Genomic DNA, 15387 nt, shown 5'->3' with positions numbered 1-15387 from the left:
GTATTTATCATCATTAGTCATTTAGGTCAACATTGGATCATTCAGAGATCCTCACTGAACTTCTGGAGAGAGTTTGCTGCACTGAAAGTAAAGGGGCTGAATAATTTTGCACGCCCAATTTTTCAGTTTTTGATTTGTTAAAAAAGTTAGAAATATCCAATAAATGTCGTTCCACTTCATGATTGTGTCCCACTTGTTGTTGATTCTTCACAAAAAAATACAGTTTTATATCTTTATGTTTGAAGCCTGAAATGTGGCAAAAGGTCGCAAAGTTCAAGGGGGCCGAATACTTTCGCAAGGCACTGTACAATACACATTAGAAATACAATACACTTTCAATATACGATACACATTAAATATACAATAGACATTAGAAATACAATACACTTTCACTATGCAATACACGTTCCATATACCATACACGTTCAGTCAATTGGTATTGGCACTGGTCTCCTCTGTGGTGACAGCTGTGTCATGGTTCAGTCCTTGAACACAGGCATCTGTTGGTGGCCCTAACCCTCTCCCCCTTCCCCTCTCCACCATATCGCTCCATTAGGTAGGGCCCCCCCCCCCCCCGTGTCCTCCTATCCTTTAACCCCCCCGGTGTGTTGATGATAACAAGGTTGAGTGGTGGAGCTCTTGGTCTGCTGTGTCTCACCTGGTGATCACACAACAACGGTGGAGGGTGAAAGAGAACTTAAGGGTCTGGTTGACACCTGGCTGACACCTGGCAACAGACAGGACAGGACAGCTAGCTAATGCAGCGAGCCTCATGAATAATGGAAACAGGACAATCGGAGGGCGCACCGTGGGGCTGCCGACCGTGTCAGTTGTCCAATTGGTGCCATTTTTGACGTCATAGCCATAAACATCTCTGGGTCGTTGGACAGCAGAGAGTCTCTTGGTGCAGCGTTGGGGGGGGGGGGTAGCGTTAAGGTCAGGTAGTGTGACAGATATTATTTTCTTGGTCCAATGTAAAGACTCTCTAGTTGAGCCCTGGTGCCCTGAAGGTAAAGAATGGGATCCCAATGGAAATACCTGATGGTGGACGTAGGATTCAATACCTTTTAGTGATACAACAACAACAGCAGCAACAACAACAACACCAACAACAACAACAGCAACAACAACAGCACAAACAACACCAACAACAGCAGCAGCAACAACAACAACAGCAGCAGCAACAACAACACCAACAACAACAACAACAGCAGCAACAACAACAACAACAACAACAAAACTGGAGTTTATGTATCGACTACTATGCACAGCAATATTATGAGTAGAGATCCAAATATTTATCAGGTTTAATAGTTCAGAGGAAACTCGCGTTGAAGAGGAGCAATAACGTGACCTTAGTTTGTGGGTGCGGTCAGCAGCACCCTGTTCCACAAAAGCAAAACAAACCAGCTCAATAATACATGGATATATCCTTCTGTCTCTTCTTATAACTGGTGATGCTGTAAAACCCTGTGAATGACAGTTGAAGGCAGGGCCCCCGGCTGTTAGGTTGAGCTGGGGTTATGTCTGAATTAGATGGGAGACGAGAGGGGGAAATGTCATGCCAGAGGTAAAAATGGGCATGGGGAACACTCTTAAGGGATCACTCTAAAACCCTGTAAAGACTGACACATGTTCCCAGGGACATCAAGGCAGACGACTCAGACCTCTCCTCTGTTTGAATCACTGGAGATCTCTAAACTGGGATATGGACAAACCTGGGTTCAACTACTATTTGAAATCATTCCAAATACGTTGATCTAGTCTTGCCTGGCTGACTGGATCAATAGAACAGTCCCAAGACTATACATTCCGTAGTTCCGATACTCCAGGCAGAATAGAGCAAATGCTCAAGAGTATTGAAAAGATTTCATATAGTATTTGATCCCAGGTCTGGTCATTGGAGCTCTCTGAGGTGCGATGTGGAAACTTCTCTTTCCCTCCCACTCTAGTGGTCTCTGTGTCTAGTGGCTTCTGTCGGAGCGCCTCGTCGTCCTGCGTGACGCTAAGCGCTAGTGATACGATACAGCTGGACGATCACCGGTGTCAGTAATGGTTTTCCAACTTTTCCTTAAAGACGGGAAAATTGAGGAGGGGTGAATTATTCAGGGTTGAACATATTGCGGAGGAGGGCTGTCACTAAGAGTTGTGGAAACGTCGCTCCTCTGAAGGACGCGTGGCAGAGATCCTGACAGAATAGAGGACACTCTTTGAACTCTGAAGAGAGGGATTGTGGTACGGAACGAACCTCAAGAGTGGGCGATCAAACATTAGGCCAAACACATGTTTAAGTTTCCATTCAAATGTCTGCAATGGAACGTGTGTTTGTTTGCAGTCATCTTGGCCTGGTCATGCAAAAGGAATATTTCTCCTGGTTACATTATGTATGTATACATTAAATCTACAGTATATTGTATGTATACATTAAATCTACAGTATATTGTATGTATACATTAAATCTACAGTATATTGTATGTATACATCAAATCTACAGTATATTGTATGTATAAATTAAATCTACAGTATATTGCATGTTTAAATTAAATCTACAGTATATTGTATGTATAAATAAAGGACGATCGCTTTTTGGAGAAAGAAGCGCAAAAAAATGATGTTGCTCGTGAAACTAATCAAAATATTGTTTTTATTTCAATCAAACTGTTTCACTGAGTGATGATGTCCTCACAAAAAAATTATGTTCACACGATCACAATGTTTGTTTTTGTGTTTCTCAAAAAAATGAATGTTGAAATTGACTTTACATCTATGTAAGAGGAACACATTTTCTGTCCTGTTTGTGCACCAGTAACTCTCACCAACTACGCAGAAACAAATACATTAACGCAGCATGCAGCAAATTCATTTTGTTTTTTTACTGAGTTACAGTTCATTTGAGGAAAGCAGTCAATTTGAAATAAATTCATTAAGCCCTAAATTATGGATTTCACATGACTGGGAATACAGATATGCATCTGTTGGTCACAGAGACCTTAAACAAAGTAGGGGCATGGATCAGAGAACCAGTCAGTATCTGGTGTGACCACCATTTGCCTCATGCAGCACTACTCATCTCCTTCACATAGAGTTGATCAGGCTGTTGATTGTGATATAATTAAGTTGTTGGTGCATATACACTGAGTGTACAAAACATTAGGAACACCTTCCTAATATTGCATTGCACCCCCTTTTCCCCTCAAAACAGCCTCAATTCGTCGAGGCTTGGACTCTAAACGTTGTCGAACGAGTTATTGACTTCAATGATTCCCACAGTTGTGTCCAGTTGGCTGGATGTCCTTTGGGTGGTGGACCGTTCTTGATACACACGGGAAACTGTTGCGCTTGAAAAAACTCAGCAGTGTTACAGTTCTTGACACTTACCGGTGCACCTGGCACCTACTACCACACCCCGTTCAACGGCGCTTGTTTGATCTGTCTTGCTCATTCTCTGAATGACACACATAATCCATGTCTCAATTGTTTCGAGGCTTAAAAATCCTGCTTTAACCTGTCTCCTCCCCTTCCTCTACACTGATTGAAGTGGATTTAACAAGTGACCTCAGTAAGGGATCATATCTTTCCCCAAGTGTTCCTAAATTTTTGTCCACTCAGTGTACAATCTCTAATAGTCAGTAGCAGAAAAACAGAATGTCCATGGCTTAAATCATATTATTTTTTTCCAAATGTAATTCTAAGAGAGCGGACCTTGTCTTTGTCGTCTTCCTCTATTTCTTCTAAAGCACAGAGCCCAAGTCACAGACACGGCCCCTCCTAAATGTGTTCCACAATACCAGTCAAAGCCCAAGTCACAGACACGGCCCCTCCTAAATGTGTTCCACAACACCAGTTAGAAGCCAAGTGGACAGGAACAAAAACATGAGGCGTAGTGTTTAAAAAAAAAAGAAGAAGAAAAAAAGGACATACATCATTTAAGTATTGAGTGTGGAAATAGGAAAGGCAATATAAAGATTGAACAGAGGGGAGGGGGGGTGGGGGTGGGGGTGGATTCAGGCGATTTAAATTCCAGTACCATACTAGCGGACAGTAGGACAGAGAGTCAGACAGCAGCTCATCTGTTGGAGCCGCAGGAGAATAGAAGGCCCAAGGCAGAGCCCAGGGCTAAACCAACTGCACAGAGAGAACACACACATACCTTCATCCCCCACACACACGGCCAGGCGAACAATCACACCAGACAATAGACAGTGTTTTACATATTTCTTAATTTTGGGGGTGGGTGGGGGGGGGTGGTGGTGGGTGGGTGGGGGGTGATTTCAGTCGTTCCGTTTCCTGCTTAAAGGCATGGTAATTGGATCTGGCATAATGGACATACGGAAATAGCTCTGCCGTTCATCATTAGGGGGTTTTAATTGCGCCATTTTAGAACTCGTTCCCCTCGTGAAAAATAAGTCATACACAGCCCCCCCCCTCTCCCCTATTCAGGGCTATTGTGGTGTTAAACAGTGTGTGTTGTGCTCGTCTTTCTAGGTCCATGGAAGTCCTCATAAGTCTAAACCATGGAAAGTCCTTCATCCTTAGTGCCTTCACCATCTACGCCACCACATGTGTGAGTTTTACATTGTTCAATATCTGTTCATAAAAGGGTTAAGTAATACAGTCTATATTCATCTACAACTTGTGTATAGGTAGAATAGCCATACTTTACATACTGAGCCACACGGGACCTATGTGCTATGTGCATACCTCTATCTGTCTGTTGAATGACCTCTGTCTGGTCTTATCTGTCTATTGAATGACCTCTGGCTGGTCTTATCTGTCTATTGAATGACCTCTGGCTGGTCTTATCTGTCTATTGAATGACCTCTGGCTGGTCTTATCTGTCTATTGAATGACCTCTGGCTGGTCTTATCTGTCTATTGAATGACCTCTGGCTGGTCTTATCTGTCTATTGAATGACGTATGACCTCTGACTTGTCTTATCTGTCTATTGAATGACCTCTGGCTGGTCTTATCTGTCTATTGAATGACCTCTGGCTGGTCTTATCTGTCTATTGAATGACCTCTGACTGGTCTTATCTGTCTATTGAATGACATATGACCTCTGACTGGTCTTATCTGTCTATTGAATGACCTCTGGCTGGTCTTATCTGTCTGTTGATTGACCTCTGGCTGGTCTTATCTGTCTATTGAATGACGTATGACCTCTGACTGGTCTTATCTGTCTGTTGATTGACCTCTGGCTGGTCTTATCTGTCTATTGAATGACATATGACCTCTGACTGTTCTTATCTGTCTATTGAATGACCTCTGGCTGGTCTTATCTGTCTATTGAATGACGTATGACCTCTGACTGGTCTTATCTGTCTATTGAATGACCTTTGGCTGGTCTTATCTGTCTATTGAATGACCTCTGGCTGGTCTTATCTGTCTGTTGATTGACCTCTGGCTGGTCTTATCTGTCTATTGAATGACGTATGACCTCTGACTGGTCTAACGTGTATTTTTCTCTCCCTGTGTCAGTCGGACGGCTTCGCGGTTGCCATAGTGTTCCTGTTGCTGTTGTTACTGGCAGCGTTAGCAGCAGCGTGGTGGTTCTGGCCTCTCTGCTGCACTGTGGTGAGTCTTACAATGCAGTCTATAACATAATAACGTAAAACACTGACACATTTATAACATACAGAAATGTTCCTGCCCTGGGGTTCATTTCCACATTTATAACATACATACATTTTTATTTATTTATATTTAACTAGGCAAGTCAGTTAAGAACACATTTCTTATTTTCAATGACGGCCTAGGAATTGAGGTTTAACTGCCTTGTTCAGGTGGGCAGAACGACAGATTTTTACCTTGTCAGCTCGGGGGATTCGATCTTGCAACCTTTCGGTTACTAGTCCAACCCTCTAACCACTAGGTAGTGGTTAGAGGAAGTTGTCTTTGTGTATTGTGTAAAATACTCCTCAATGTGTCCTTCCTGTGTCAGCAAGCTGCAGACTGTAAGCAACTTAAACAATCACTGTAGACACTAATGTCCCTCTTAACTACAAGACTCTGTTTCAACAGTTCATCCTATCACTGAGGATGAACTGTATAAATAAAGGTTACATGACAGCGTAAACACAGAACCTGTCTGGCTCTGGAAATGATCCGTTGTAAGGTATACCGACCCAGTCAAACCCTTAGCCAAAAGCCATCATTATAGCCATGCCCCAGCATCAGCCCTCCCTCCCCCATGGGATGATGCCAGGTAAACTCAACCATCACGGCCAAGCCAGTCATGAATGGAACATGCTCCGTGGTCTCCACGTTGTTCAAGAGCTCAGCTGAGGTGAGGTGGTTGGCGTTGGCAGGCAGCCAGCTCCACTGTTAAACTCTTCTTCACCCCACGTTTTACCTCATTACTGCCTGCAATGAGCTGCACAGCACCACAGAGGAAGAGGCTCGAACAGGAAGTAGTAACCATAGCGATAGAGATATGTGTTCTATTTAACTCTGAGATCTTTACCACATCCTGTATCTGGAAACAGTAGAGGCTGTTTGGTGTGGTGTGGCTTTCCTCTTCCAGGAAGCACTTCTCTTCTTGTTTTTTGGCGCAGATTTTTCTATTCCCCTTCTCGTGTTTCGTGTTATGATGGTTTGTTCAGTTGATATTAAATATATGTTTCAAAGCCTTTGTTCACACCAAACCTTTTTTTGTTCATCATATATCATATTTTCCTCCTTTGTGAGGAGTTTCAATATGTTTTTATGGATGCTCATGGATTCTCAGTGCTTTGTCATCAGCATATCAATCCCCCCCCTCCCGCAACCCTTTCCACATCTTCCTCTCTCCATTTAGAAAAGGCCACCTGATCATGGCTTCAGGATATACATAATGCCTACAGATGGTATGTCCTTAGACCCCCTCTGTCCCCCTCTTCTATATGGGAACCCTGACAAACGGAAATATACCGTCACCAAAACCATCACCAATACCATCACCAAACCGTCACCAATACCATCACCAATAATACCATCACCAATCACCAATAATAACATCACCAATCACCAATAATACCATCACCAATCACCAATAATAACATCACCAATCACCAATAATACCATCACCAAACCGTCACCAATACCATCACCAATAATACCATCACCAATACCATCACCAAACCATCACCAATAATACCATCACAAATCACCAATTATACCATCACCAATCACCAATACCACCACCAATAATACCATCACCAATAATAACATCACCAAATACCATCACCAATACCATCACCAATACCATCACCAATCACCGTCACCAAACCATCACCAATCACCAATACCATCATCAACACCATCACCAATACCAATCAATAACACCATAACCAACACCATTATCATCACCAATACCATCACCACCACCAAAACCATCACAATTCACCAATACCATCACCATTACCAATACCAACACCATGACCAACACCATCACCAAAACCATGACCATCACCAAAACCATCACCATCAGAATCACCAACACCTCCACTAACACCAACACCACCAGAATCACCACTACTAACACCAACACCAACACCATCAGAATCACCACCACCATCAGAATCACCAACACCAACAGTATCACCAGCAGCATCAGAATCACCACGCCAACACCATCAGACTCACCACCACTAACACCAACACCATCACCAACAGAATCACCACCACCATCAGAATCACCAACACCAACAGTATCACCAGCAGCATCAGAATCACCACCACTAACACCAACACCATCACCAACAGTATCACCAGCAGCATCAGCATCACCAACACCACCACCAACACCATCAGAATCACCACCACCACCACCATCAGAATCACCACCACCAACACCACCAGAATCACCAACACCAACACCACCAGAATCACCAACACCAACACCACCAGAATCACCAACACCAACAACACCACCAACACCATCAGAATCACCAACACCAACACTAACACCATCAGAATCACCAACACCACCACCAACACCACCAGAATCACCAACACCACCACCAACACCATCAGAATCACCAACACCAACACCACCAGGATCACCAACACCACCACCAACACCACCAGGATCACCAACACCACCACCAACACCATCAGAATCACCAAAACCATCAGTATCACCATCACCAACACCAACACCATCAGAATCACCAACACCATCACTAACACCAACACCATCAGAATCACCAACACCATCACTAACACCAACACCACCAGAAACACCAACACCACCACCAACACCATCAGAATCACCAACACCATCAGTATCACCACCACCAACACCACCACCAACACCATCAGAATCACCAACACCATCAGTATCACCACCACCAACACCATCAGAATCACCAACACCATCAGTATCACCACCACCACCACCACCAACAGTATCACCAGCAGCAGCCTCCAAATAATAAATAAAACTGCCAATAATAATGTGATAATTATATGCGTCACCTGTCTTCGTCCAGGATGAGATGGAAGCATATTCTGGAAAACCAACAAAGACATTGCAATGTAAAGCCCCTGCAGCATGTCTGGCTGGGGATGTGTTTGTCTTGGTGTTGGAGCTGCTGCTGCTCTCCATCAGGGACCTGGGGAGAGGAGGAGAGAGGAGGAGGGGGAGAGGAGGAGGGAGTGAGGAGGAGGAGGGGGAGAGGGAGAGGGAGAGGGAGAGGAGGAGGAGGGGGAGCGGAGGATGGGGAGAGGGAGAGGAGGAGGGAGTGAGGAGGAGGAGGGGGAGAGGGAGAGGGAGAGGAGGAGGAAGGGGAGGGGGATAGGGAGAGGAGGAGGAGAGGAGGAGAGAGAGGAGGAGGGGGAGAGGAGGAGAGTGAGGAGGAGGGGGAGAGGGAGAGGAGGAGGGGGAGAGGAGGAGAGGGAGAGAGAGGAGAGGAAGAGGAGGAGGGGGAGAGGGAGAGGGTAGGAGAGGAGGAAGGGGTAGAGGAGAGGAGTGGGAAGAGGGGGAGAGGGAGAGGAGGAAGGGGTAGAGGAGGAGAAGGAGAGGAGGATAGGGGTAGAGGAGGAGAAGGGGAGGGGAGAGGAGGAGCGGGGTAGAGGAGGGGGAAGAGGAAGAGGAGTAGAGGAAGAGTAGAAGAGGAGGAGGGATAGGGGAGGAGAGGGTGAAAGGAGGAGAGGGCATTTGTGGGGGTTGTTAATATTTCAACCCCCAGTCTGTCAGGTTTCAGAGTTACAGCAGGATGAGGCGGTGAGGACAGGTTGGGATGAGGACAGGTTGGGATGAGGACAGGATCACACACGCACACACACCATCTCCTTCCCACATGGAACCTTGCCGGGCACGAGGTCATGCAAACTGTGGTGCTGGTGGTGAATTAAGCCTTTATTTATGTTTATAGGAAATAAGCACACAGAACTACACTCCTCCTTCCTACCCAGATATGAACTACACCCCTCCCCCCTACCCAGATATGAACTACACCCCTCCCCCTACCCAGATATGAACTACACCCCTCCCCCCTACCCAGATATGAACTACACCCCTCCCCCCTACCCAGATATGAACTACACCCATATCTCCTACCCAGATATGAACTACACCCATATCTCCTACCCTGATTGAGCTTACACTCCTCCCTCCTACCCTGATTGAGCTACACTCCTCTCTGCTACCCTGATTGAGCTACACTCCTCCTTCCTACCCTGATTGAGCTACATCCCTCCCTCTTATCCTGATTGAACTACACCCCCCTCCTACCCTGATTGAACTACACCTCTCCCCTCTACCCTGATTGAACTACACCCCCCTCCTACCCTGATTGAACTACACCTCTCTCTCCTACCCTGATTGAACTACACCCCTCCCTCCTACCCTGATATGAACTACACCCCTCTCTCCTACCCTGATATGAACTACCCCCCACCCTGATATGAACTACCCCCTCCCCCCTCCCCTGATATGAACTACCCCCTCCCCTGATATGAACTACCCCCTGATATGAACTACCCCCTCCCCTGATATGAACTACCCCCCCCTGATATGTACTACCTCCCTTCCCTGATATAAACTACCCCCTCCCCTGATATGAACTACCCCCTCCCCTGATATGAACTACCCCCTCCCCTGATATGAACTACCCCCTCCCCCTGATATGAACTACCCACCTCCCCTGATATGAACTACCCCCTCCCCTGATATGAACTACCCCCTCCCCTGATATGAACTACCCCCCCTCCCCATATATGAACTACCCCCTCCCCTGATATGAACTACCCCCTCCCCTGATATGAACTACCCCCCCTGATATGAACTACCCCCTCCCCTGATATGAACTACCCCCTCCCCCCTAATATGAACTACCCCCCCCCTGATATGAACTACCCCCTCCCCTGATATGAACTACCCCCTCCCCTGATATGAACTACCCCCTCCCCTGATATGAACTACCCCCTCCCCTGATATGAACTACCCCCTCCCCTGATATGAACTACCCCCCTCCCCTGATATGAACTACCCCCTCCCCCCCTCCCCTGATATGAACTACCCCCTCCCCTGATATGAACTACCCCCTCCCCTGATATGAACTACCCCCTCCCCTGATATGAACTACCCCCCTGATATGAACTACCCCCTCCCCTGATATGAACTACCCCCTCCCCTGATATGAACTACCCCCTCCCCTGATATGAACTACCCCCTCCCCTGATATGAACTACCCCCTCCCCTGATATGAACTACCCCCTCCCCTGATATGAACTACCCCCTCCCCTGATATGAACTACCCCCCTGATATGAACTACCCACCTCCCCTGATATGAACTACCCCCTCCCCTGATATGAACTACCCCCTCCCCTGATATGAACTATCCCCCTCCCCCTCCCCTGATATGAACTACCCCCTCCCCTGATATGAACTACCCCCTCCCCTGATATGAACTACCCCCTCCCCTGATATGAACTAGTTCATATCAGGGGAGGGGGTAGTTCATATCAGGGAGGGGGTAGTTCATATCAGGGGAGGGGGTAGTTCATATCAGGGGAGGGGGGTAGTTCATATCAGGGGGTAGTTCATATCAGGGGAGGGGGTAGTTCATATCAGGGGAGGGGGTAGTTCATATCAGGGGAGGGGGTAGTTCATATCAGGGAGGGGGAGGGGGTAGTTCATATCAGGGGAGGGGGTAGTTCATATCAGGGGAGGGGGGTTCATATCAGGGGAGGGGGTAGTTCATATCAGGGGAGGGGGTAGTTCATATCAGGGGAGGGGGTAGTTCATATCAGGGGAGGGGGTAGTTCATATCAGGGGGGGGTAGTTCATATTAGGGGGAGGGGGTAGTTCATATCAGGGGGGGGGTAGTTCATATCAGGGGGGTAGTTCATATCAGGGGAGGAGGGAACTACCCACCTCCCCTGATATGAACTACCCCCTCCCCCCTGATATGAACTACCCCCCTGATATGAACTATCCCCCTGATGTAAACTACCCCCTCCCCCCTCCCCTGATATTTACTACACCCCTCCCCTGATATGAACTACCCCCCTCCCCATATATGAACTACCCCCTCCCCTGATATTAACTACCCCCTCCCCTAATGTGAACGACCCCCTCCCCTGATGTGAACGACCCCCTCCCCTGATATGAACTACCCACCTCCCCTGATATGAACTACCCACCTCCCCTGATATGAACTACCCCCCCCCCCTGATATGAACTACCCCCTCCCCTGATATGAACTACCCCCCTGATATGAACTACCCCCTCCCCTGATATGAACTACCCCCTCCCCTGATATGAACTACCCCCTCCCCTGATATGAACTACGCCCCTCCCCTGATATGAACTACCCCCCTGATATGAACTACCCCCCTCCCCTGATATGAACTACCCCCTCCCCTGATATGAACTACCCCCTCCCCTGATATGAACTACGCCCCTCCCCTGATATGAACTACCCCCCTGATATGAACCACCCCCTCCCCTGATATGAACTACCCCCTCCCCTGATATGAACTACCCCCTCCCCCCTGATATGAACTATCCCCCTCCCCCCTGATAATATTTCAACCCCCAGTCTGTCAGGTTTCAGAGTTACAGCAGGATGAGGCGGTGAGGACAGGTTGGGATGAGGACAGGTTGGGATGAGGACAGGATCACACACGCACACACACCATCTCCTTCCCACATGGAACCTTGCCGGGCACGAGGTCATGCAAACTGTGGTGCTGGTGGTGAATTAAGCCTTTATTTATGTTTATAGGAAATAAGCACACAGAACTACACTCCTCCTTCCTACCCAGATATGAACTACACCCCTCCCCCCTACCCAGATATGAACTACACCCCTCCCCTACCCAGATATGAACTACACCCCTCCCCCTACCCAGATATGAACTACACCCCTCCCCCCTACCCAGATATGAACTACACCCATATCTCCTACCCAGATATGAACTACACCCATATCTCCTACCCTGATTGAGCTTACACTCCTCTCTGCTACCCTGATTGAGCTACACTCCTCCTTCCTACCCTGATTGAGCTACATCCCTCCCTCTTATCCTGATTGAACTACACCCCCCTCCTACCCTGATTGAACTACACCTCTCCCCTCTACCCTGATTGAACTACACCCCCCTCCTACCCTGATTGAACTACACCTCTCTCTCCTACCCTGATTGAACTACACCCCTCCCCTCCTACCCTGATATGAACTACACCCCTCTCTCCTACCCTGATATGAACTACCCCCCCACCCTGATATGAACTACCCCCCTCCCCCCTCCCCTGATATGAACTACCCCCCTCCCCTGATATGAACTACCCCCCTCCCCTGATATGAACTACCCCCCTCCCCTGATATGAACTACCCCCCTTCCCCCCTGATATGAACTATCCCCCTCCCCCCTGATATGAACTATCCCCCCTCCCCTGTTTCAGTTGTTTTAATCAGTTTTTCGGTCAGTGATGTGTGTGTGTGTTGTGGTGGGCTTAAAGACACGGAGCACAATATATCTTTCTGTCTTCTATTACATTGACGACGAGTGAGAGAACATGCCGATGCTGTCACTCAGGAACAGAGGTCTACTGGACAAGAGGGTTGAGTAGTTTCTCTCCTGTTACGCCCTCGACCTGTCTCTCACCTCTTGTTATTACGCGGTATTCAATAATTCCTGTCAGATCGTGCTAAACTTGAATGTGTACAGTAGATCCTAAATGGAATCACATGATGTGTAATCACTGGCTATGTGAACATCCCTTAAAATCATTACCTTCAGCATTTCTCTCAAACAGGTTTAATTTGTCCGTAATGAAGTGCATCATTTATAATTTGCAAATATGCTACCTGCTACTGGATATGCCAGGATAAACTGATGAAACAGCTTGACAGCATGGAGGGTTTAAACAGCTTGACTCAACATGGAGGGTTTAAACAGCTTGACTCAACACGGAGGGTTCCAACAGCTTGACTCAACATGGACGGTTCCAACAGCTTGACTCAACATGGAGGGTTTAAACAGCTTGACTCAACACGGAGGGTTCCAACAGCTTGACTCAACATGGAGGGTTTAAAGAGCTTGACTCAACATAGAGGGTTTAAACAGCTTAACTCAGCATGGAGGGTTTAAACAGCTTGACTCAACACGGAGGGTTCCAACAGCTTGACTCAACATGGAGGGTTTAAACAGCTTGACTCAACATAGAGGGTTTAAACAGCTTAACTCAGCATGGAGGGTTTAAATAGCTTGACTCAACATAGAGGGTTTAAACAGCTTGACTCAACATAGAGGGTTTAAACAGCTTGACTCAACATAGAGGGTTTAAACAGCTTAACTCAGCATGGAGGGTTTAAATAGCTTGACTCAACATAGAGGGTTTAAACAGCTTGACTCAACATAGAGGGTTTAAACAGCTTGACTCAACATAGAGGGTTTAAACAGCTTGACTCAGCATGGAGGGTTTAAACAGCTTGACTCAACATAGAGGGTTTAAACAGCTTGACTCAACATAGAGGGTTTAAACAGCTTGACTCAACATAGAGGGTTTAAACAGCTTGACTCAACATAGAGGGTTTAAACAGCTTGACTCAACATAGAGGGTTTAAACAGCTTGACTCAACACGGAGGGTTCCAACAGCTTGACTCAACATGGAGGGTTTAAACAGCTTGACTCAGCATGGAGGGTTTAAAATGGGGGGTAAAATTAATGAGATTAACATGAGCAATTCCAATTGGACAATTAACAGAGAGGGCTATATGGTTATGATGCCCTGAGTGGCTGTGATTGGTCAAGGGAACCTGGTGTTTGTGTTGCAGCTTTGGGCCTGATCAGGCTAAATGTCAGACGGTTAAGTATTTAGTATCTATTAGGATCACACACACACACACACACACACACACACACACACACACACACACACACACACACACACACACACACACACACACACACACACACACACACACACACACACACACACACACAGTCACACACGCACACAGACACACACGGTCTCACACACACACACACACACACATGGTCTCTCTCACACACACACACACACACACACACACACACACACACACACACACACACACACACACACACGGTCTCACACACACACACACACACACACAAACACACACAGTCTCACACACACACACACACACACACACACACACACACACACACACACACACACACACACACACACACACACACACACACACACACACACACACACACAGTCTCACACACACACACACACACACACACACGGTCACACACACACACGGTCTCACACACACACACACACACACACACGGTCACACACACACACACACGGTCACACACACACACACACACACACACACACACACACACACACACACACACACACACACACACACACACACACCAGATGTTTGAGTAACCAGAGACATAGCTAGTTTATGAATGACTGTGCGAGCACCGCATCCTTCCGCAGCGCTTGCTGTGAGCCTCCCCTCCCTGGTCACATCTGTTTGTCTGGTAGTTAGAGAACTACCAGACACGTCCTGTAACAGCAGATACACTCTCATTTGTATAATGCTTTTATTTATCCCACAATATGTCCTGGAAAATCTGCTGCATAATTACTTAATAAAAGGAGCTAATCCGAGAACGTACGGTCTGCCTAAAATGCCGTTAATCATTGTACAGTGTAGAGTAGAGCTGACAGACAGACAGACAGGAAGATAGACCGACTCACGGACATGACTGGATTTGAGTCAAAGAGCATTTAATGAACCCTAATTGATTATTTTGTCATTAATATAATGACAACAGTACATTAGCTGCATTAACAGGAGAGGTGTGGTATAACTGTACCGGAGTAGTCATGTCACAACCACTGTCACAGACAGGACAGGCCTGCTAGTCAGTCAGTAGTCAC

At 46.9% G+C, this 15387-nt stretch overlaps 1 protein-coding gene across 2 annotated transcripts in view; it reads left to right on the top strand.

Annotated features, from left to right (window-relative positions):
• Window positions 1–15387, top strand: part of LOC135513724 (anthrax toxin receptor 2-like) — a 1178227-nt gene that overhangs the window by 58680 nt on the left and 1104160 nt on the right. For both annotated transcript variants that reach the window (XM_064936612.1, XM_064936613.1), the window contains exons 10-11: window positions 4486–4564; window positions 5479–5574. In XM_064936612.1, the coding sequence (XP_064792684.1) occupies window positions 4486–4564; window positions 5479–5574 (175 nt within the window). The remainder of the gene's footprint in view (window positions 1–4485; window positions 4565–5478; window positions 5575–15387) is intronic.

The sequence above is a fragment of the Oncorhynchus masou genome, chromosome 25 (assembly GCF_036934945.1).
Source record: "Oncorhynchus masou masou isolate Uvic2021 chromosome 25, UVic_Omas_1.1, whole genome shotgun sequence".
NCBI lineage: Eukaryota > Metazoa > Chordata > Actinopteri > Salmoniformes > Salmonidae > Oncorhynchus > Oncorhynchus masou.
The sequence above is the reverse complement of the archived record's forward strand: the minus strand, read 5'-3'. Positions and strand labels throughout refer to the sequence as shown.